The 24,914-nt window shown below is 39.0% G+C and overlaps 1 protein-coding gene across 1 annotated transcript in view; it reads right to left on the bottom strand.

Annotated features, from left to right (window-relative positions):
- CLNK (cytokine dependent hematopoietic cell linker) overlaps nt 1-24,914 on the bottom strand; it is a 164,995-nt gene that overhangs the window by 47,723 nt on the left and 92,358 nt on the right. The window contains exons 6-8 of the mRNA XM_029234714.1: nt 21,219-21,360; nt 19,854-19,951; nt 13,900-13,945 (exon numbers count right to left, since the gene is read on the bottom strand). Coding sequence (XP_029090547.1) covers nt 13,900-13,945; nt 19,854-19,951; nt 21,219-21,360 — 286 coding nt within the window. The remainder of the gene's footprint in view (nt 1-13,899; nt 13,946-19,853; nt 19,952-21,218; nt 21,361-24,914) is intronic.

The following is a 24,914-nucleotide window of genomic DNA, read 5'->3' as shown; positions in this document are numbered from 1 at the left end:
CAAGTCCCTGCCTCACACCTTCATCGGACATTTCCAAGCAGAGGAAAATAGCATCACGAAATTTTCCAGATGGAAGGGTTTTCTAAGACCCCAGAAAACAACTGTTTTATTTTACGAATGATAAAATTAAGGACAAACTAGGTAGGACAATTGCCCAAGACCACCCAATCCTAGAACAGCCTGAATGAGGCCCGGAAAGGATTTTCCCAGCTTCTAGGTAGTTTTATTTCCACAATCTAATTCTACTCAAAGACGGTTATTGAGCTGCTACTCTGAACTGTGCACAGGACCAGGCACTAGGGATTAAAAAGACAAACACAACACGATCCTTCTCCTCAAAGTGTTTACAGTTGTTCTGTTTACAGGCCAAGTTCCAGGTTCTGGGGACATAATTGGAAAGGTGAGAGGCACTGTCCCTGCTGCCATAGGGCTTATAACTAAGAGGGTAGACATGCACTGAAAACACTATTAAAATCGTGATGATAATTTCAAGAAGAGAAGGGCATGGTATTGAAGGGACACACAGGAGACTTAAGTTAGTCTGGGGTGTCAGAAAAAGCTCTTTGAGGAAGCAATGCTCACTTATCTGTAAAAATGGATGTGACCTAATAAATGCTGCTTTATAGGGGGTGGGAGGAGTCAGTGAGACAATGTCTGTATCTTATTGTCGGAGACTTAAAACTCAACTGAACACTGGCTGAGCCTCCTTTCCTTATTTGTGAGACAACAAGGTTGGATTAAATCTGTGTTTTTTAACTTTGCTATGAAGAGTCCATTGTGGTCCCCCTGGGGACTCCCAAGGAAACTGCAGGACTGCAGGACGGGGCGGCTGGTTTCTGGTTCATCACCCCATGTCACTGGCGGGACTCTACCTCCACTCACTTCCCACTGGATCTCCTCTTAAGATTTCTTTTGGGGAAAGGTCCAGCTGGCCAAAAACAGCACAACACAACATATACTGTCCTGGATGATTTTAAGGGTTCTTCCAGGTCTAAAAATAACTACTTCATTGAACAAAATTACCATTCTCCCTATTTTGTTCTTGGAAAACACTTTTAAACAGAAAGGATAGACTTCTCTGCGTGAATTCAAACACTGATGGAAGACACGAATCGTAGATGTTCCAGGCATTGTAAGAACACAAAATATGACCCAGAACGTATTTCAACAACTGTGGCCACCTAGTTAATGTTAGATCTTTGGTTATTTCAATGATATTACTAAAAAACTTAGGCCACAGGATGCTTCTTTAAGGCATAAAATTAGAAAACAAAACTAACTTGCCCTCATTTTATTGTGCACTGGCTTCAGCAGTAGAGCTCCCTGTGGAACTACCTTATGGCTTATTCTGATGACTTTCCCTGTGAAGCTAGATGTTGGCTGTCTAAGACATCTTTTTTCATAGCTACCACTATAATTACTGGGGATCAATTCAATTCACTGGAAAAAAAATTCAATAAAAAGACTGAGCATCTGGAATTCAATAGGAACATTCCATTTATTGCTTCACAGATATGTATCCCATTTGCTTCAGTGACTGTGAGTTTAGAAAAGGACATCTATCTTGCTTTTATTCATTTACTTATTATTGAGGCTGTAGTGTATGTCAGGCATGGATTCATTTTTAATACATTTATTGATGTAGGTTTTGGGGAATATAATGTCAAAAAAAGTTGCTATTCTCATGTAAACTTACATTCCAGTGGTAGGAGATAGAAAAGAAATAAACAAAAGTATATGATGTCAGGTGATGACAGGTGCTACAAAGAAAAATGAAGTAGGGTGAGTGAGAGATGGCGGACGGGGCTACTATTTTTCAGACAGACCCCAGAAGGCCTTTGTGGATAGGTGATGAGAACAGAGGCTTGAAGAAAGTGAGGGAACACACCATATGAACACCTGGGCAAGAGTATCACTGACAGGTGGAGCAGCAAGTGCAAAGACTCAGAGGTGGGATGAGCACAAAGGGGCACTACTGTCCCCACGGTGGTGGTGGAGGTGGAGGGGTGCCCAGATCACACAGGGTCTTGTAGGCTGTGGTGAGAACTTTGCCTTAATGGTGGTGCATCTTTTCCCTACACCGTCTGTGAGTCGTGTGCCTTCATTATAATGTAAGGTTTTCCCTGGCATCAGTTAGTAACCCCCTCATTTAAAAACTGTGTGTGGGGACTTCCCTGGTGGCGCAGTGGTTAAGAATCCACCTGCCAATGCAGGGGACACTGGTTTGAACCCTGGTCTAGGAAGATCTCACATGCCGTGGAGCAACTAAGCCCGTGTGCCACAACTACTGAGCCTGTGCTCTAGAGCCTGTGAGCCACAACTACTGAGCCCACGCGCCCTAGAGCCCTCACGCTGCAACAAGAAAAGCAATGAGAAGCATGTGCACCACAACGAAGAGTAGCCCCTGCTCGCCGCAACTAGAGAAAGCCTGCACGCAGCAATGAAGACCCAACATAGCCAAAAAAAAAAAAAAAAAAAAAGTTAAAAAAAAATGTGTGTATGCAGATTCCACTCCTGGGTATATACTCAAAGAGGAATGCAAACATACATCCATACAAAAACTTGTACATGAATTTTCATAACAGCAGTATTCGTAAAAGTCAAAAGGTAAAAAACCACCCAAATGTCCATCAACTGATGAAAGAATAAACAAGTATGTCTGTACTATGGAATGTTATTTGTTAGTAAAAAGGAATAAAGTACTGATACATGTTACAACATGGATGAACTTCTAAAACATTGTACTCAATGAAGGAAGTCAAAAGACTACATATTGGATGATTTCATTTATATTTTAAAAATCTAGAATGGGCAAATCCATAGAGATTGGAAGTATATTAGTGGTTTCTTGGGGAAGGGCAAGGGTTGAGGAGCGGCTTCTAATGGATACAGGCTTTCTTTTTCGGTGATAAAATTTTCTAAACTTAGATTGTGGTGATAGTTGCAGAATTCTATGAATATACTAAAGTCATTGAATTGTACATTTTAAATTAGTGAATTTTATAGTATGTGCACTGTATCTCAATAAAGATGTTTAAAATATTTTTTAAAATGTGTTCCTGATATTATATGCAATATGAAAAATCCTGAAGGCTTCAGCTATGTCAAATATATCTAACAGTAGTAATTTATGCCATGAGCTTCTCTTATTTATTGCTTAGATAACTGAAACGTTATAGACTAAGAGGTAGAAACGAACTTCAGGGACTCCACGAGGGAGAAAACTAGATCAAACAGGTGAAATAACTTGTCATACTGTCATACAGCTTTGATAATAATTCAGATAAAATTCAACCATATTTTTTTTTGCGGGGGTGGGGCTTGTTCAAGAAAGTAATAACAACTCAGGTATTTGACATACTGGAAGAAGATGAGATTTGGAGCTGAGTTTCTTGAGTTTGAACCTTGATTCTGCTACTACTATGGGTAGGGTCATGGCAGGATCTCAATAAATATTAATGAAATAAACAAATGGATCGAGGAACGGTTGCAATTTCTCATCTGGAAAAGTGAGACATGTTTACTCATACTTCATGGGACTTCGTATGTGGAATAAATGAATTGATGAAGTTCACGTGATGGCTTTGAATGCATCCCCACTGTAACTAGTATTATTGTGTAATGGAAGATTAGAGGGAAAATGGCAATCGACCCTCCTGAGGAGGTACACAAATACCCCAAATGCTATGAAAAATTCCCTGTCCCATCAGAAGACCCAAAGAGTTGTTATTCGAGATAGTTCGCATCTTGACATTCAGTCAAGCAGTTTTCACTAGGAGGAGGCTGGCATGCTCGCCATCTGTTGGCTGCATGTGTAATTAGCACCATCTGCCGAGACTGTGTCCTTATTTTGCTCTTCAGTCTGCAGTAAGGCAGTTTTCACTTCTGCTGAAAAATGTATTGCTTCTTGGGAGATAATGTAGTGAGCTGAACACAGCATTGCTGTAGAATCTATTACCTCCATAACTTGTTAGGGTGAAGTCATGAACAAGTTCTCAACCTCAGAGGGTTCTGTGAAGTTAGAGTATCGCGAGACCTGCATGTGGCATTTCGGGGTGGGGGTGGGGGGCTGGGAGGGTTACTGGTGCCAGCTTATAGGAGCTGGTTGTTAATTTTTCAAGATTTTGCAATGCAGGTGTCAAACACGGCCATTATTAAAAAAATAATTATGTAAATGTACACTTAAGTTATTTCAAAAACAAAGGTAGCATCTGCTCAAAACTCATGACTTCCTAGTTATTCTACCACATTTATCTATGCTGTTGAAGTTATTTACCTCTACTGTGTCTATGATGGAAATACTAAAAAATGGTATCTCTTCCCAACTACCTGTTCAATGATCATGCTGGTAGCTTGAAATCTGCTGTAGGGGAAGTATTTACACCATGGAAATTGGCAAATGCTGCAAATTAGGGTTTGATTTATTGTTTTACTGCTTGTCTAGACTTAAAGAGATGGAGAAAATGTTGACAAAGCAAATTAAATATAAAAGTGTGTTGTGTCTGTACGTTGTCCCATTACATTGTAAAAAGAGGAAAATTGAGGAAATATACTTCTGATATTGAAAAGCTATCATCTGACTCAGCTAAGAAGCTGTTCATGTAATTACATCAATTGCAGTCATTGTTTGGCTGCAGATACAAGAGTGTGGAAAAAATCAGTGAAAGCACTCTGTGAAAATCAATTGGCTATATAAAATTTATGATAGAGTGTTGTATACTTTACTATTATTTTAAAACTGTGTGCTATATACATCCTTTTATCAGTAAAATTTATAAGAGGTCTATGTGTGTATGTATGTACATACTATTTTTTTAGATGCAATATTTCCTTTAATATGTCTGTGGTGAGCATAATTACTTTTTTAAAAAATAAAGACTATTTTTTTAGAGCAGTTTTAAGTTTACAACAGAATTGGAAGGAAGGTACAGAGGTTTCCAATTTATCACCTGCTCCCACACATGCATAACCTCCCCCATTATCAACATCACTAGCCCAAATGTTAAATTTTTTACCAAGGATGAAGCTACATGGATACATCATAATCACCCAAAGACCATAGTTTACCTAAGGGCTCACTCTTGGTGTACATTCTATGGGTTTGGACAGATGTATAATGTACTCATCATTATAATATCATACAGAGTATTTTCACTAAAAATCTTCTGTGCTCTATGTATTTATCTCTCTCCCCAACTCAGACTCTTGGCAATCACTGAACTTTTTACTGCCACGATAGTTTTGCCTTTTCCAGAATGTCATATAGTTGGAATCACATAATATGTAGCCTTTTCAGATTGGCTTTTGTCACTTGGTAATATGCATTTAAGTTTCCCCCATGTATTTTTGTGTTTTGATAGCTAATTTCTTTTTAGCACTGAATAATATTCCACAGTGGGATGTCTGGATTGTACCACAGTTTATTTATTCATTCACCTACTGAAGGACATCTTGGTTGCTTTCAAGTTTTTGGTAATCATGAATAAAGCTGCTATAAACATCTGTGTGTAGGTTTTTGTGTGGACATAAAATTTCAATTCCTTTGGTAAATACCAAGGAGTGTGATTGCTGGATCACATGGTAAGAGTATGCTCAGTTTTGTAGGAAACTGCCAATCTGTCTTCCAAAGTGGCTGTACTATTTTGCATTCCCACCAGCAGTGTATGAGAGTCCCTGTTGCTCCACATCCTCACCAGCATTTGCTGTTATCAGTGTTTTGATCTGGGCCATTCTAATAGATGGATGGGGTATCTCATTATTGTTTCAAGTTACAATTCCCTGGTGACATATGATGTGGAGCATGTTTTCATATGCTTATTTGCCACCTGTATGTCTTCTTTGGTGAGTCTCTGTTGAGGTCTTTGACACATTTTTTTTTTTTTTCCCCATTGGGCTGTTTGTTTTCTTATTGTTGAGCTTTAAGAGTTCTTTGTATAGTTTGGAGAATAGTCTTTTATCAGATGTTTCATTTGCAAATATTTTCTCTCAGTCTGTGGCTTGTCTTTTTATTCTCTTATATTGTCTTTTGCAGAGCAGAAGTTTTAAAATTTTAATCAAGTTCAGCTTATCAATCATAGATCATGTCTTTGGTGTCGTAACTAAAAAGGCATCACCATACCCAAGGTTATCTAGGTTTTCTATGCTATCTTCTGTGAGTTTTATAGTTTTGATTTTTAATTTAGGTCTATGACGCATTTCAAGTTAATTTTTGCAAAGGGTGTAAGATCTGTATCTAGATTTATATTTTTGTAGGTGGATATCCAATTGTTTTAGCACCATTTATGGAGAAGACTACCTCTGCTCCATTGTATTGCCTTTGCTTCTTTATCAAAGGTCAGTTGACTCTATGGGGGTCTATTTCTGGGTTCTCTGTTCTGTTCCACTGATCTATTTTTCTAGTCCTTCATTAATACCACACTGTCTTGATTACTGGAGCTTTATAGTAAGCCTTGATGTTGAGTAGCATCAGTCCTCCAACTTTGTTTTCATACCTTTTTTTCAGAGATTTGGATATTACACATTTACCACTGCTTGTGATCTGGTATTAGTGCTACTACTGATGTGCCATGTGACTTATTACAAGTTGTTTGGCTTCTCTGAGCTTTGGTATCCTCATCTGTGATTTAAATGGTTGGAAAAGAAGATATGTGGGTTCCAAGAATTTGTTTCTTGATAGAAGGGACAATGATGCAATAGAGTGGTCACAAATGGGATCTTTGAAATCATTCGTGTTGGGTTCTAATCCCCCCTCAATCACTTACTGAGTAATCTTGGGCACATTATTTAAATGTTCTGGGCTTGTTTCCATGTCTGTAAAATGCAGATAATGAAGTGCAGTTCCTTGGATGGCCAAGCTTAAATAAAATAATACTTGTTTTTCAATTAGCTCCTAGTCAATTTGTGCTAAATATACGCAATACCCTTTATCTATGAAATATGATCATCACAATCAACGCTTTTGGAAACATACCATCAGTGTAATGTTCTGTAATTAGAGACGTAGACTCTGAACAAAATTGGATAAAACCTGGCCTCAGTCGCAGTATTTATTATGTCTAAAAGTTTTATGATGTATAAAAGTGAAGCTTTAGGATTTCACGTCCTGATGATTAATTGCGGAAGCATCCAAAGGAGCAACTTACGATCCAGGTGGCTAGTGCCTATTTCACAAGGCCTGTTTGAGAAACCTCTCCACGTCTGTGGAAACTTTCAGAAATTAATTCCAGCAGTAAATTGCTGAAACCATTCTTTGGGTTGAGTGGGGAGGGATTATGTTAGGCAAAGCCAAGGATGTGGGAGGGACCTGCCAGATTTAACAGTTCCTCAAATAAGGTTGGAAAGTGCAGTTTCTTAGGAACATGTATGTCAACAGCTGCACCTTGTTAGTGACAGATGTGGGATAGAAGCATCTTTCCTAAGCAAGCCCAGGAGACATCTTTTCCACTGACCTGGGTGTCTCAGGAAAGGTGGGCAGGCAGGGTGAAGGGGAGGATTGAGGCTTCAGAGGCGATGACATGGGCAGTGGGGTGGGTGGATTTGTATGTATGAACCATATCCATGGACTCACAAAATGCTAGAGGCTGTTGTGTTCTCCCACATTTCTACAGATGGGATATTAAAGGCCAGTAAGGGAATATCATTTGCCTAAATTTGTAACGGAGCAGGACCCTATGGGATCTTCCTGGGACAGGCCTTCCCCCATATCCTCTGCTTTATCTTCTGTGTGAAGTACATAGATAAGAGTATTTGATGCACATTTCCTGAGTTTTTTTTACGGATGTGAAAACCCTGCACCACATGGAAGATGTTAACTACTTGATGACCATGAGCACACAGCCCCCAGGCCTCCTGGAGCCTAAGGACTGATAATGTTAACCCCTGTGACACTGCCCTGTTCCTTCACCATCAGCCAATCAGAGAACTGTGCATGAGCTGATCACATACCCTGTGACCGCCCACCCCCTCACCTGGCTTTTAAAAATGCTTTGCTGAAACCCTTCAGGAGCTCGAGGTTTTTTACAGGATGAACCATCAGTCTCTTTGCATGGCCCTGCAATAAACCTTTTTCTGCTCCAAACTCCTATGTTTCAGTTTGTTTGGCCTTCCTGTTCATCGGGCATGTGAACTTGCACTAAGAAATTCATAGCACAGACAGAGACAGAGCCAGAAGCAACCAGGCTTCTTGACTTGCCTCTTGCAGGCCTCTACCTAATGGGATCGCATGGCTGAGGATCACAGGCTCGTCTCTAGTTGGTCCTATGACAGCCTGCCATGCTTATCTAATATGCTTTTATTAAAATGGGTTAAATTTTAGAGTTACTTTAGTGTTTACTATGCATCCACTATGTGCTCAGCACGGTGCTATGTGTTTACTGTAAGGAAAACAATGTTTAGTAAACTTTGGTCTTTGTGATCGAGGAGCTTATTTTTATAACAGATTTATTGTGTATGCTCCACACCAAAGTAGATAGAGCATGAGATGGTTTCAGCCTACACAGAGAGGCAGGAATACATTCCAGTGTAGGGAGAACGGCAGAGGGTAAAAGAGGGAGGAATGAATTCCAGAAACCATTAGTTCAGTTCAGTATCCCTTTGTCAAGTGTCCATCACGTGTCAATAACCATGCTATAGGATTTGCGTTGGTTATAAACTTTAAAACAGACAGATGTATTACAATGTAGGTGCGTTTCCTCCCTTTTAGAGATAAGGAAACAAACTTAGAGAGGTTATGTTCCTTGTAGATTTCACATTTGGAAAGCGGTAATGCTGGGATTTGAACGCAGGTCTCCTTGTCCCCAAATCTAACATTCATGCAACCATATTTTAACTGCTGCTACATCTCAAACATAATTAACTTCCCCTGGGGTCATTGTCTCACACCTCAGCCCAATGTCCGTTGCTGTGTGAATCCTTCCTAGGACTCACAGTTCTTCTGCAGGGGCCGAATTAAGTATGTATGTACTTTTTTGAGTTCCAACAACACTTCGTATAGACCCGACCAGACTGTGGACTCCTCGTGGTCTAAGGTCTTCTGTGACTCAGTGCCCTGGCACCAAGTGATTTTGAATAGAAGTGGCATTCTCCCCTGGCAGTTATCACACGATGTTGTAACTGCCTTGTTTTCAGTTCTTCTAATTGTGGCTACTTTATATTTCACTATTGAAGAGTGTATTTGCTACTCAAACGTTTTTTCTTTTCTCTGTGTGTTGGTGAGACAAAATACTGTCCTGTAGTTCCATTAATGAGTGATTTTACAACATTTATAACATTGGCTTTGAACTGAATATTGTATCAATGCCTCTCTCACTTTTCTTTTTTCTTTCTTTCTTTCTTTTTTGCTCCCAAATAAGGGTATATGACCTCTATCACTTTTGAGCCACTGGCTGTGTCTGAAATAAATTTAAATCTAAAATAGTAGGAGAATAATCTTAAATTTATTTCTTATCATTTCTAGGCCTGGGGCCTAAAGCTTGTCATTTGTTAAGGAAATAATCTATAGGATGGCAAATTCCACCATTCTTTGTGATGTTTTGTGTTGCCGTGTTCTGCCACTAGAGGACAGTATCATCCCTCAATTCATGTCTTTTGCACTAAAAATTGCATAGTTTGGATGAGTGGGAAATCAGGGAACAGGGAGAGTTTGCAGAAAACATTTTAGATACTAGCAAATATAGTAAAACCATGGAAACATTGCCATAGTTGACAAAACTTGAGTTCTGGTCCAGGCTTGGACCGCTTGCTCTGTGACCTTGAGTGAGCCCCTTCTCTTGCCAGCCTTCTTGGCATAAAATGAGGGGGTAAAACCAGACTAACTCTAAACTCTTTGACATCTAAATTCGAATAAAATCAAACTAGTAGAAAGGTCTTTTGATGGCATTATGTAGAATTCTATCTTGCTTCTTTTCAACCAAGCTCATGTTTCTGGATATCCATGTTTAGCCATCTATGCATAATTCCTTCTTATTCTCATGGATAGTTTATTGTATTTCATTATAAATTCATTCTTGTATATGATATGCTTTTTACCTCAAAGGAAACTGGTTTAGAGTTTGTGCTTGGTTCACATGGAAGGCAAAGAGAAACTCATTTTAGGCTCACTTATTCTCAGCATTAAGAAGCTAAGCCACACCATTTTTGAATATTACAGCTATCTTCACCTGAAAAGAGACAATTTCTTCTGCAACTGTGGTTAATGCTAATTAATGGTTCATCATAAACAACTTACACTATATACATACTTTGCCTCCAAATAAACTTTTACCCATTTTTAGGAATGAAAAAAAAAAGAAAAATACCAAGTTTCAGGGAAGATAAGTTCTTGAAATCTGACAGTTTCCAGATAATGTCAGAATATGATTGCAAGAAAAATAATATGAAATGTACATTAACATAAATCTACAACTGCTCAACTTGATGAAAAATACCACCATAAAATTCTGCCATTACTGAACCACGCAATATGTTTTTCTCTATGACATTTTGTGAGAATGAATAAATTATCTGAGAATGCGTTTGCATCAAAAATACAGAATTTTATAATAAACACATAAATCATTCAAGCATTTTCCAGCAAGATGACTGATCCAAAAAATGGGGGTATTCATATTACTTTTCCCCTTTCCATCTCCTTTCTCTGTACAGTACCTTAGAGCTCTTGGTGGTAATACAAAACCATCAATTATGGAAGTGCAGGAAAAGAAGACATAAAGATATAGCTCTTATTGAAGAAATTTTCCATGCAGCCTACAAGCTCAACTCCTGTGAGTCTTGCTTTCACTGAGGTCCTCTCTGCAGTTATGATTTCAGTTTACATTGGGGTCTGCTTTAAAAAAAGTCATATTTTATAGCCATGCTACTTGGATATCAGCCAACAACCCTTACAAAATTGACAGCACTAACTTAGCTCTGAAAGATGTGTCTTTCTTGCACTCCTGGAGGAATTTCTTTGCTCTTTTTTAATTTGGGGTAATTAATTTCACATAAAAAAAGCCTGATCGCCTTTTTGCTTAGGTTACCGGGAAGCTTAGAGAAAAACTAGCAGTCTAATTGTAATAGAATGTAGTGATGTGTGCCCGAACATCCTGAATTTTATCTTTGCCTTAGTCTTACAGTCTATCTAGATACTTCCTACGATTTAAAAAATTTTTCTTCCATTTTACCATGCAAGTTTTTGTTGACGGCTCCAAATATTTGTAAGCTGAGGCAAAGTGTAGATGAATATATGGATGAATAGTTGTGATTTATAATAAGAAATATATATTTGGTCCTTGTCCCTGTGTCTGGCACAGAGCTCCTAAATCCCTTGGAATTTCATAGTGATGAGAGCTATCAAGGTGTCTTTTGTTATGTTAAGGAGGTGACTTACTTTTGGACTCCATCTAATGATGGGGACTGTTTGTCAGTGGTGCCTAGCCGAAGACCATGGGATCAAAGGGTTAGAAGGACTTGCAGTCCCCTACGTCTACCCTCCCCTTCCCCCACCACCTGCCCCAGGGAGAGGAGAGTGGCTTGAGATTGAGTTCAGTCCACAATGGCTAATGATTTAATCAACCATGCCTGTGTAATGAAGCCTCTATAAAACCCCAAAAGTTTGGAGTTTGAGAGATTCAGGAAGCATGGAAGATCCCTGCCCTTTCCTCATACCTCCCCTTATATGTCTCTTCCATCTGACTGTTCCCGAGTTATATCCTTTTACAATAAACTGGTAATTTAATAAGTAAAATGTTTCTCTGAGTTCTGTGACCCACTCTAACAAATTAATAGAACCCAAGGAGGGAGTGGTTGGAACCTCCCATCTATAGAAACACAGGTGACAATCTGGGCTTGTGACTGGCATCTGAAGTGGTGGTGAGGTATGGTCTGGTAGCACTGAGCCCTTAACTTGTAGAATTTGGTGCTGTCTCTGGGTGGATAGTGTGAGAATTGGGTTGAATTGTAGGATACCCAGCTGGTATCCAGAGAATTGCTTGATGGTGCGTGGGTGGAAACTGCCCCCCTGCATATGTTGGAATTGGAATTAGAACCATCCTGATAGTGACACAGACATATTAATATATGTAGAATAGTGGTCAAAGAAGATTCTGCAATCAAAGAAATGAAGGTGCATGTCTATAGTGAACTATTAAAAAAAGCGGGGAATTGTGAAATCCATTTCTTGTCTGCGTTCTCACCAGGAGTCATTTCTCAATCAATTGCCTATAAAGCTTCTATTAGGACCTAAGACATTTATATAACAAATGATTATGATCTGCTCTGGGATGCCTCTGTACTCTGCTCCTTTTCTCTGTCAAGAGGCATGAAAAAACTTCCTCTACATAATTCACGTGGTCTTCTAAGGACTAAAATACATCAGTTAATGGAGAAAAGCTCTGAATCAAGTGCTGTGTGCATGGAAGGCATTTCCGTGTTTAAGGACTAAAGAGGCACTGATAGGAAATCTCCCCTATTTTGAGGGGTTTAGGAGTGGTCTAGAGGGAAGATAGACAGGGATCTGTCAGGCTGTGAAGGATGGAGAGGAGAGATGGAATAGGGAACAGCTCTTGTTTCCTGCCTCTGCTAATTCAATTGAATTGATGAGTCAGAAAAGCCCTGCCCACTTCCCATATCAAGAGGAGGAAAGTAAGACTCGGAAAGGTTAGGTGCCTTACTTAAGGTAACGCAGCCAGGGAGTAGTAGAGCCTGGGCTTGGGCTCCTCTCATTGCTCCTTCCACCTTGCTTCCCTTTGTGCATATCTTCCTTTTGTGCCTCCAGGTCCACTGTTCACCTTGTCCGCCCTGCTCCACCCCACTCTCCATCCTGGGAGACCAACCAGCACATGCAGGCTACCTTGCCCTGTGGTTTCAGGTTGGGTTCAGCCATTAGGAAGTCCGAACAGGAGATCAGAGGAAGTTTGGAGAGGGAGGTTGGGGCATGTATTCCCTTGAGTCCTACCCTGGGACGTCCATATGGGCTGGTGGTGTTCCTCAACCAATGGTCACTGCTCCTCTCAAGGTGGTGAGCTCCTTCTGGTTTTCTGTAGCTGTCCCCTCATCCTTTTGGGCTTAGGGGTGGTGACAGCACCACTGCTGTTGGCCCCAGTTTCTGCATCACCCCTCATTCTTCTCCTACACCTCACACACCTTAGTCAATAGTTCCTTTGTAAATAAACCTCCTTAAATTATCCTAATTTGGGTGTGTGCCATCTGTTTCCTCTTAGGACCCTAACTATTACACTTTCCCATTAAAGAAAATGTGATGTTAATAATATGTTATAGAATATAGCATCAGACACATAAAAGATGATTTCGATGTTTCAGTTACTGGGAAATGTAAATCATGGGATTGTCATCTTTTCTAACTGAACATTGTAAGAGAATATGGGGACATTGGGGGAAATGATGAGAGAAGCTATAATGTATAGGATCCAATTAAATTTCTTTGGCTGTCCTCCATTTGTGCTTCTAGCACTACTGAAATTGATTATTTCCTTTCAGGTTCTTACCTGTATCTTTATCTCCAAATTGAGTTGCTTTGCCTGAAGCTTTAAAATCTATTTTCATGTTAATTAATCAGCATTTTAAAATTAGATTTCTATCTTGCAATTTTACAGAGGGGTATGCTTAGAGAAATAACTTAGTTATGTATCTGATGCAACCCATATGTTTCAAAACAATCTCTTTCTCAAATTGCACAACATGGAATATGACTTTTCACGATCAATTTCTTCATTAATAATGTAAGGTGATAAAAAGGCATAAGACGTGAGAGACTCTTTCCAAAATTAGTTATTTCATGAAGGTTAAGTCAATAGATAACCTTGTTGAAGAAATCTGTGACCACGGACAAAAATGTAAGAGGATCTTGGAAGCAAAGGAAGATGCAAATATACTTATATTTCAAACTTTGTGATTTGACTTTACCTTTAACATGTTGGCTTCTGATATCCCTGGAAATGGGTTGTTCCACCTGTAGAAGACAACGTGGCACCATTATTTCTTAAACTGTGACTATATCATCTCATGACCTGCCACTCAGTATATAACTGTAATCTGATGATTCCCAAGGATAAAGGCATAAGTCCCTGGACTCATCATTCTTATAGATCACCTTATGAGTGTGGGAGGCAATCAGTCAATACGTGTAAATACGTGTAAATACATGTACCGCTGTGCCAGCAATGAGGGTAGTGGCCTCAGGTGGTAATTTGGCATAAAAATACTTGGTTTGAGATCCAATCCAATCTTATTCCTGTGAAACTTTGGAAAACCATTTACCATATTATGAGCCTTAGATTTTTCATCTTTTTAATAGGGAAAATATTTAGTCAATCATGTCATTGAATTATTGTGAAGATCAACATACATGATCAAGTCCATGAAAGCGATGGAGCAGGCAGATCAGAGTGTGGCCTCGTGTGGATGCCCGTGCTGGGATTTCACCTCCATCATGTGCTGGCTATGAGAACCTGGCCAGTCATTTAACCTTCTAAGCCTCAGTTTTCTCATCTGTGAAGTGGAGGTAACAAAAGAACTGATACCTCACAAGGGTGGCAGGACTACATGAGACAGACAATGTGCCTAGAACGGGAAGTGACACACATGAAGCTGAATAATTGTTAGCTGTCATTATTAGTAGTATTAAAAGTGTTGCTGAACTATTAAGGGATGGCTGTACAATTATTAGGCATGAGAGTAAAGAAGACGATAGAGACATCCTAATGATGCCCAATGCCTTTGAAAGCTTTTAAGCCTAGATCAGTATTGGGGTCTACGATGGTTAGTTTTATGTGTCAAATTGACAGGGTCACAGGGTATCCAGGTATTTGATTAAACATTATTTCTGTGTGTCTGTGAAAGTGATTCCAGACGAGATTAGAATTTGGATCAGTAGACTGAGTAAGGCATATTGTCCTCCCCAATGCCGGTGGGCATCATTCAGTCCATTGAGGGCCTGAATAGAATAAAAAGGCAGGGGAAAGGAGAATTTGATCTCTCTGCCTGACTGTTGATGAGGGACGAAGGTCTTCTCCTGCCCTCGATGACTGAGATTTACATCATTGGTTCCCTTGGTGCTCAGGTCTTTGGACTCAGGCTGGAACTTACGCCACTGACTTTCCTGGGTCTCCAGCTTTCCAATGGCAGATTGTGGGACTGAGCCTCCATAATCACTAATATATTTATATGTATGTGTATATGTCTATGGCTATATATGTCTATATGTTTCTGTCTTTCTATCGTATCTATCCTATCATCTATCTATCACCTATCTGTCTATCTATCTATCTAACTAACTATCTATCATCTACCACCTACGTTTCTAGAGAACCCTGACTAATAGAGAGTCTCAGTGTTACACTTTATTGGTGCCAAGTTGAGTTGGCCAAGGTGAATGGGGAGGAAGGGTCACTGAACGCCCTGTTACTTCACGTCTTAATGTTCAACGTCCACCTCTTCCTCTGTGGAACATTGAAACACCTTATTTATGCTTGGAAAGTGGTGGCTCTTCTGCTGGCCAAGCTAGTCAAGGCTTGAGCGTGGTTTGGGTTTGCTGTTGTTATGGCTTCCTTCGTCACACCATCAGCTTCCAATTCCGCCAGGGTATGGAGGCTGGTGTGCTGGGTTTTTATTTTATTTTTTTATAGTAGCTTTTTTTTTTTTTACATCTTTATTGGAGTTTTGCAAAGTTCTTGTTGCATCCTCAGCTTTCAGCCTTCCCTGTGCACCTGCCCTGCAGAGCGGGTCTCTCCCAATGCCCTTGCCCACCTGCCACTGCTAGCCCAGAGCAGGAGAGGTTCTCCATTGTCTCTGTCTCAGCTGCGCCGTGCGTGATTAGGGTATTAGGGATGGGGCTCCCTTAGTGTTTCTGTTCTTTTCCCCTTTGGTGGCCAATGTCCATTTTCCCTTTTGAACATTTGGATCCATTTGGATCTTTCGCATGAGAGAGTTTCTTTGCATTGCATCTTCCCCAGGGGGAGGTACCCTCTGATGACATTAGCATAGGATCCTGGGCCTAGAAATATTTCCTGCCCCTCCCCCAGCGCTACTCCCATTTTTCTATCAAATAAATATTTACTAGTGTCTACTTTATACCTGTATCAATGCTGGATTATGAGGGAACAAAGAGGAATAAGAACTTGGATGGCGAAGGAAGACTCAGACATGCACGCAGTTCTGAGTTTACAACATATTATAACACAGGTTTAATTATAACAGAAGTTTTTCAGCCTTAGCATCATTGAGAATTGGGGTCGGATGATTCTCTGCTGTGAGGGCTGCCCTGTGCTTTTGCATTATACTGAGCGGCATCCCTGCCCTCCACCCAGTACGTGTCAGTAGCACTCCCCAAGTCTTGACAACCGAAAGTGTCTCCAGGCATTGTAAATTACCACTAGGGGTCAAAATGGTCTCGGATCAGAACTACTGACTACACTGCAATATGTTACTGATGTCAAAGGCTGCTTTGCATTGCTTCCTCCAGAAGGCTTCTGAAAAGCCTCTGGCTGGACTAAGTGATGCAGCTCCCTGCTCTTTGCATCCTGTGTCACTTCTGTCTTAACGCTTTGTATTACATCAAAACTGCCTGTTTGGGCCAATGCCTCCTCCATTAGACTGTGGGCATTGGCTAATTTTTTTTTTATCCCCATTGTTGAGCATAGTGCTTTGTACACAGCAAGCGCTCAATAAATGAAAAGTTGGACAGTGGTCTAGGGGTTTAAGACAGTTGTAACCAGTCTAAGGAGTCATCGTAAGAACTGGCCCCTGTAAGGATTGTTGAAGATCCATTTCACAGAGAGTTTAATCTCAACATAAATGTGCAAAATGAATTAGAATTAACTCCTGAGAATGAGGTTATAATAAAAAAAATCTGCTTACCATAAAAACTTGATTATTCAAACATTGATTATAAAAGCAAAATTCCTTTTTTATCTGAATCGAGGCCAAGTCCTTATATAATTAATTTATAAGACAACTTCCCTCCTGGCCAAAATTGTGCTCAATCTCCCATATCCTTTTTCTCACAAGATTTCACTTGACTTAATATGTTGAGATTATAGTTCCACTTGCAAAGTGACCTAACTAAAAGAAGAAATTCATAACAGAAAGCTACAAAGATAATATGAAAGGATATAAAGTAATACAAATGGAGACAAATTCTGGCATAGTTGTTTTAAAAAAATTAAATAAGAATTATTATTTTTTTAAAAAGCATTCTTCTCATGAAGGTTTACTTACATGGAAAGGGGGATTATCAGTGATTTTTAGGGAAAGAAAAACTTAACTTTTTAGGTCAGAATTTTCTATTCTTTATAACCAGATAAGAACTTGTGTCTTTAGCCTCTGGCCCAATGACTCTCAAATTCCTATTGTTCCCTGAATATGCTTCATGCTTTAGTGATGAGAGCCCTGAAGTGTCCTCCTCCCTGTCAAACAGCCCTCTGTGGGGCTGCCCCAGTTTCACATCTTGGGAATAGTAGCAAATATTCACGTGACAACTTTGAGGAACAGACTGGAATAAGGGTTCCATGTGAATAGAAATCAAACTGGGAAAGAAGACTGTGTCTCTTTTCCTATTAATATTTCAGGCTATTCGTATTTCAAGGTTCAGATCAAATGACTGAGAGTTTGTTTGTTCATTTCTATCCAATTAACCCACATCTGTTGAAAACTTCTTACATAAAGGCACTGTGCTGGGTACTGGGGCTAAAATGGTCCCTGTCCTCATGGAGGTGTCATTTAGTAATGGACTGCTTTGTGCCAGGCACTGTGTTTTGTATGTATTATCATAAAGCTATGAGTTTTTATAGCTGAGACAGTAAAGGCTCAGAGAAGGTAAGTATTGGAGCCATTAAAATAGGGATTATAACGTTTGTCTTGCAAGGTCATTTTAAGGATTAAATGTCATTCATTCATTCATTCATTGCCATCTATCCTCTGAAAGACCTTCCATGAGTGCCCTGCTTTCATTATTTTTTCAAAGCACTCATCACTTGACATATTGTCTTTGTATCTATTATTTATCTATTTATTTATCACAGGCCTCCTCCCACTAGATGTAAGTTTCATGAGAGCAGGGCCTTGGTGGTTTACCGATGCCTATAATTTTGTCTGGTCCATGGCAGGCACCCAACACATATGTCTTGAGTGAATTTGTTGAGTGAATGATTCAAGTGTTTAGCTTGGTGTCTGTGTAAAGAGGAAGTGTTCAGTATTTTATCCCTCATCTTGCTCTCCCAATCTCTATTGGCTGTGTTCTGTGTAAATGATATTATTTGGTAAAATTTGTAGTATCCTTTTCTTGTCAATATTTAACAGAAACCCTCAAGTTAAGTAGGTAAACTATTTGAACAGATAATGCACAAGGAAGATGTGTTATAAATATTCAAAAGCATGTTCAGACTCACTAATAAATGTGCTACAGATTTAAAAAAAGAACAGTGAAATCTCTTTTTTGTTTTTTTAAATTATGATTAAAAATGTAATATCCAGTTTTGGTGAGAATTCTATGAGGTGGAAATTCCAACATAGGGCTTCCGGGAGGGTAAATTGAAATGATTTTTCAGGAAGAAATTTAACAATATGTACTAAAACCATTTAAAATGTTTTCACTCAGTGGTTAAGTAAAATAATTAAAAATCTTATAATGGAGAGTGATGTATCTGTAAAGATTATGCTTATTAATGCTTGTTTTGTCACATGAGAGATTGTTTTATGACGGAAAGTTAATGTGAAAAGGAAAGAAAGCTGGTGTATGCTATGTAATAAGGACTCCCTTGCACAAAACATATCAGCATAGAAAACATTGACATGAAATACACCCAAAATGTTATGACTAATAGCCCTGCAACCCCAGGGATGATTAATTTGTATTTTATGCATTTATGCATTAAGAAAATTAAACATTAGCAAAAGTGTTATTACAAATAAAATTCTATATGTGTTTAGAGCATTTACATTTACAAGATATTTTCCTAAGATTATCTTTTGTGGTCTCAACAGCTTTTTGAAGTAAGCATGGCAGAGATTTTTATTCTTATTTTTTAGATGGGTTTACAAAGAGGCTCAGAGAGGTTGTTTGACTTACTGTCGTCCCTTGGTATCTGTAGGGGATTGGTTTCAGGAATCCCCATGAATATAAAAATCTGTGGATGCTCAAGTCCTTTATATGAAATAACATAGTATTTGGAAATAACCTACACACATACTCCTGTATACAGCTGACCCACGAGTAACACGAGTTTGAACTGTGTGGGTCCACTTACACTTGGATTTTTTTCACTAAGTACATACTATGGTACTACTCAATCCTTGGTTGGTTGAATCATCTCCAGATTACTTATAATACCGAATACAATGTAAATGCTATGTAAATAGTTGTAAATACAATGTATATACTACGTAAATACTTGCTGGCGTGTGGCAAATTCAAGTTTTCCTTTTTGGAACTTTGTGAAATTTTTGTTTTTTTAAATCCTTGGTTGAATCTGCAGATGGGGAACTGGCAGATATGGAAGGCTGACTACTTATTACCACATAATTAGCAGTTGGAATCTTTGGGCCTAAAATCTGGGCAAAATGATGTTATTATCAAAAAGCTTTGAGTTTAAATTCTGCTTCCAGAGAACAGGATGAGCGTTAGATGAGGTGCAGGTGAAAGCCTGATGCCTGGCTCACAGAAAATCTTCAACAAATATTCTTCTCCTTTCTAGGCTTACTCTACAGGACCATGATCCCACCAGTCTAATCCCCCTGCACCTCACTGAGCTTGGCCTGCTCATCACCTAACAAGATGCCTTGGGAATGAGAGATGGGGAAGCTCTTGGCTGCTAGGATGTGCTCTCCATATGTTTGGTTCATACGGTCAAGCCTTTACTTACTTCTTCCAGCCTCATCCGGGTTTGCCTGTCTGTGGGGATAGAGGTCTTGGCATCTAAGGAAAGGGGTGTGTCCATCACACCCTTGAAATAACGTGTATCTGTGAGAAGAGAAAAAATTTAAGGTCATACTTTACATGGCTCAGCATATTATAATTTATAAACTATTTGCCTATCTACAAACTCATTGAATCATCACAATATAGGTATAAGGCAAGTAATTCTACTTCCACTTAACGGATGAAGAAACTGAGGTTCAAAGAGGAGAAGTCACTCCTCTTGGTCCATACACGTAAATGTCAAAGTCTGGACCTGAACATTCTTCATTCTCTTATCCACTTGGAGAATTCTACTCATCTGTCAAGGCTTGGGCTGTGTCATGCCCTTCGAAAATCTTCCTAGACACCTGCACACCACCCCTGGCTCTCTTTTCCATGTCATATACTTAACATATGCTTAATTATATACTTAACATAATTATATACATTATCTACTTAACTTATTCTATCATGCTTATCTGTTTATCTGTCTTTCTGCCATTAGATTGTGACCTTCCTGAGAACATGGATTATGCTTTGTTTATCTTTATGTCGCTTGATCAATCTTAATGTGATAACTGGCACACAGTAGATACTCAGTAAATGCTTGCTGAGTAAATGAAGAAAGGAATATCATTATTATTTACAGGGTGATTCTCCCCAGTAGAGTCATTTCAGTAGATCAGGCTCTCAGAAATCACAAATGCTTTCTCTTTTCCCTTACAGCAGTGTGCTTTACCTAAGGTTCAGAGAACTTGCTGGAGCTGCCCAAAGCACCCCAGTTAGAAAGAGGCAAAGGTGGGTTTGTAATAAGCTCTTCTTTCTCTTAAAAAGCTTGGCTTTGCTGCCATGCCCTAGTTGCACTCATATGCTGGTTACTGGCAAAACATATCAGCCATATTAAAAAGTCTTCCCTTTTACTGTAATCTCCTCTATGCAAACTTTGTCTTAACAGGGATGTTGCCCACATTCCTGCTGGTCAATGTTCTGTCATGCTCATCAGTTGTTTCTAGGACTTAAGATGAGCATCATGATAATAATAACCAATAGTCACAGAGCTCTGACTCTGTGTTAAGTCCTCTGGTGAGAACTCAGCATGCATCATACATGTGATCTTCAAAAAAAACTCTGGGGGTAAGTTCTCTTATTATGAACCCTGTTTTCTGATAGAGAAAATGATTTTTAGATGCTTGCTCAAGGTCACACAGCTAATAAGACATAGAGGCATGATTTTAAACTAGAACTGTTTAATTCAGAACCTGCAGCTTTAGTTGCTATGCATTATTGCAGCACGGACATGCATTTTCAGATTTCAGCCCCCAAATGTTACCCGCATATTCAGATTCCTTTATAGGCCTGGTTGGTAAAATTTTCACTGATTGCCATGCTTCTACCATGTGAAGCTCAAGGTCTTCATAGTCCTCATCTGTGTGGCCTTTTGCTTCGTCGAGGACTGCTGCTAATTTCCTTCCCTAAGGAGGGAACGTTTGAGTGAGTCAAAGAAAGGTACAATAATGACAAAGATTATAGACTACCATGCTAGCTAGGGGCGTAATACGGATTCTCTTAGCTTGGAGTTAAAGATTTGAGAGTCTGGGATCTGAGGCAGTTAAATTCTTGTAGTAGGCAGAATTCTAATGCTATCCCTAGAATGACATCAGCGTTATGATGGTGTGAGACACTCCCTTTGTCTCTCCCCTTCAATCTACAACTAGTAAAACATCCATAACTCAACAAAGCTTCCTCTGCCCAAGACACCAGGACTCCAGAGAGATCCACATGTTTGTACATCTGAAGGTAGGTAGATCGGAATGCATAGAGAGGGTAGAATCAGGGGAACAGTAGAGGTGGTGCCCATAATCCTGACCCCCAGAAAACCTGGTGGCAACAGCAGAGGTGGTACACGACTCTTATTTCCTGGCTACAGTGGTGCCCATGGCCACAAGGAACTGGGCAGCAGCAGCAGCAGCAGGACCTGCAAACGCCAGGTGTGCGTGTGATTCTGGCACCCCCTGCCCATGGCTCCCCATCCCTTGCTACAGTAGCATTGCTGATAACTCAAGCAACACTGGACATGAAGATGCCAGCAGCAGCAGTGACATTGACATCAGCAAGGCACCAGTGATCCCAGAGGCATAAGCTGCAATGACAAGGGCACCAGTGAAATTTCTGGTAGAGGCAGTGGAGGGTGGAAACTGCTGATTCTCAAATAGGCAGCTCAGATAAGAAAAAACAAAAACGTGGTATAGCAGCACCTGCCGAAAAACAAAAGAAAGGTCTCTAATTACCAATCTGTGGAACTGTTAGAATCAAAGTAAACAAAGCTTTACCTAAACAAGAGAGATGTTTACTACTTCAAATGCACTGGTAGAGGAACAACTCATCAAGCACCATGAAAAACCGTGGTAACACAGTATCACAAAATGAATATGACAATTATCCAGAAACCAAATTTAAGTCACAGGAGACTGTGATCTAACTGGTAGAGTTAAAAATAGCTGTCACGAGGAAACTCAACAAGCCATAAGAAAACTCAGAAAGCAATTCAATGAGCTCAGGAATAAAACCAATGACAGAAGGAATACTTTACCAAAGAGACTAAAACTCTAAAAAATAATCAAACAGAAATTCTGGAGCTTGAGAACTCAATAAATGAGCTGAAGAATACATTAGAAAGCACTGGGAATAGAGCAGATAATGTGGAAGAGAGAATCAGTGAGCTCAAAGATAGAAATTTAAAAATGATTCAGGTAGAAGAGGAGAGAGAACTAAGATTTTTTTTAAAAAATGAACAAATTCTATAAGAATTATCTGATTGCATTAGAAAAAAGCACCATAAGATAGCGGGTATACCAGAAAAGGAAGAGAGGGAGAAGGGAGTAGAGAGCTTATTTAAAAAAATAATAGCTGAGAACTTCCCAAACCTGAGGAAGGAACTGGATATACAAGTCCACGAAGCTAATAGAACACCTAATTATCTTAATGCAAAAAGACCTTCTCCAAGACACATTATATTAAAACTGTCAAAAGTCAATGATAAAGAAAGAGTATTAAAGGCAGTCAGGGAAAAAAAAGACAGTAACCTACAAAGGTACTCCCATTAGGCTATCAGCAGACTTCTCAGCAGAAACTCTGTAGGCCATGAGAGAAAGGAATGACATACTCAAAATACTGAAAGATAAAAACTGTGAGCCAAGAATACTCTATCCAGCAAAGTTATCTTTCAGATATAAAGGAGAAATAAAGGCTTTCCTAGACAAATAAAACCTGAGGGAGTTCATGACCACTAGACCTTCCTTACAAGAAATGTTGAAAGGAGCTCTTCTACTTGAAACAAAAAGGTAAAAGTATACAAAACTTTGAGTAATGTGATAAATAGAGAGAATCAGAAAATTGCAACTCTATATCAGAATAGGTTGTTAAACACTTAATTATAGCATAAAGGTTAAAGGAAAAAACATTAAAAATAACTATAGCTACTTAAATTTGGTAATGAACTCACAACATAAAAAGGGAAGTTTTTGTGGCAACAAAAATATGAGGGGGAGAAGAAAAGGATACAACCTGTATAGACAAATGAACATAAGACTAAACAACATGCTACTGAACAAATATTGGGTTAATGGAAAAATTCAAAGGAGAAATAAAAAAAAAACACATGAGGACAAATAAAAATAAAAATATGACATACCAAAACCTATGTATGCAGCCAAGCAGTACTAAGAGGGAAGGTAGCAATACAGGCCTACCTCAAGAAATAAGAAAAATCTTGAATAAATAATATAACCTTATACATAAAATAGCTAGAAAAAGAAGAGAAAACAAAGCCCAAAGTCAGTAGAAGGAAGAAAATACTAAAAATTAGAGCAGAAGTAAATGAAATAGAGAAAAAAAGACAACAGAAAAAGATGAATGAAAATAAGACCTGCTTCTCTGAAAAGATAAATGAAATGGGTAAACCTTTAGCTAGATATACTAAGAAAAAATGAGAAGGCTTAAATAAATAAAATCTGAAACAAAAGAAAAGTTACAACAAATACCACAGAAATACAAAAGATTATAAGAGGGGGCTTCCCTGGTGGTGCAGTGGTTGAGAGTCCACCTGCCAATGCAGGGGACACAGGTTCGTGCCCTGGTCCGGGAAGATCCCACATGTCGCAGAGCGGCTGGGCCCGTGAGCCATGGCCGCTGAGCCTGCGCGTCCGGAGCCTGTGCTCCTCAACGGGAGAAGCCACAACAGTGAGAGGCCCGCGTACCGCAAAAAAAAAAAAAAAAAAAATAAAGGTTATAAGAGACTACTGTGAATAGCTATATGCCAACAAATTGGATAACCAAAATGAAATGGATATAAATTCTTAGAATTATACAACCTTCCAAGATTGAATCATGAAGAACCAGATTTTCTGAATAGACTGATCCCTAGTAAGCAGATTGAAGCAGTAATCAAACACATTTCAAAAACAAAAGTCCAGGAGACATTCAAGATGGAGGAGGAGTAAGATGTGGGGATCAGCTTCCTCCCCACAAATGCATCAGAAATACATCTATACATGGAAAAACTCCTACAGAAAACCTACTGAACACTGGCAGAAGACCTCAGACTTCCCAAAAAATATATATATTTTTTCCTTTTCCTGTTTTTGTGAGTGTGTATGCTTCTTTGTGTGATTTTTGTCTGTATAGCTTTGCTTTTGCCATTTGTCCTAGGGTTCTGTCTGTCCTTTTTTTTTTTTTTAGTATAGTTTTTAGCACTTGTTACCATTGATAGATATATTTTTTCGTTTGGTTGCACTTTCTTTTTTTTATTACTTTTAAATATAAAAAATTTTTAATAATTTAAAAAATTCTTTATTTTAATAACTTTATTGTATTTTATTATATTTTCTTTCTTTCTTTCTTCCTTTCTTTCTTTCTTTCCCTTCATTCCTTCCTTCCTTCCTTTCTTTCCCTTCCTTCCTTCCTTCCTTCCTTCCTTCCTCTCTTTCTTTCTTTCTTTCTTTCTTTCTTTCTTTCTTTCTTTCTTTCT

This window comes from Monodon monoceros, unplaced genomic scaffold (genome assembly GCF_005190385.1).
Source record: "Monodon monoceros isolate NGI ecotype Baffin Bay Population unplaced genomic scaffold, NGI_Narwhal_1 Super_Scaffold_20, whole genome shotgun sequence".
NCBI classification, from domain to species: Eukaryota; Metazoa; Chordata; class Mammalia; order Artiodactyla; family Monodontidae; genus Monodon; species Monodon monoceros.
This window is presented reverse-complemented; position numbering and strand designations above follow the sequence as displayed.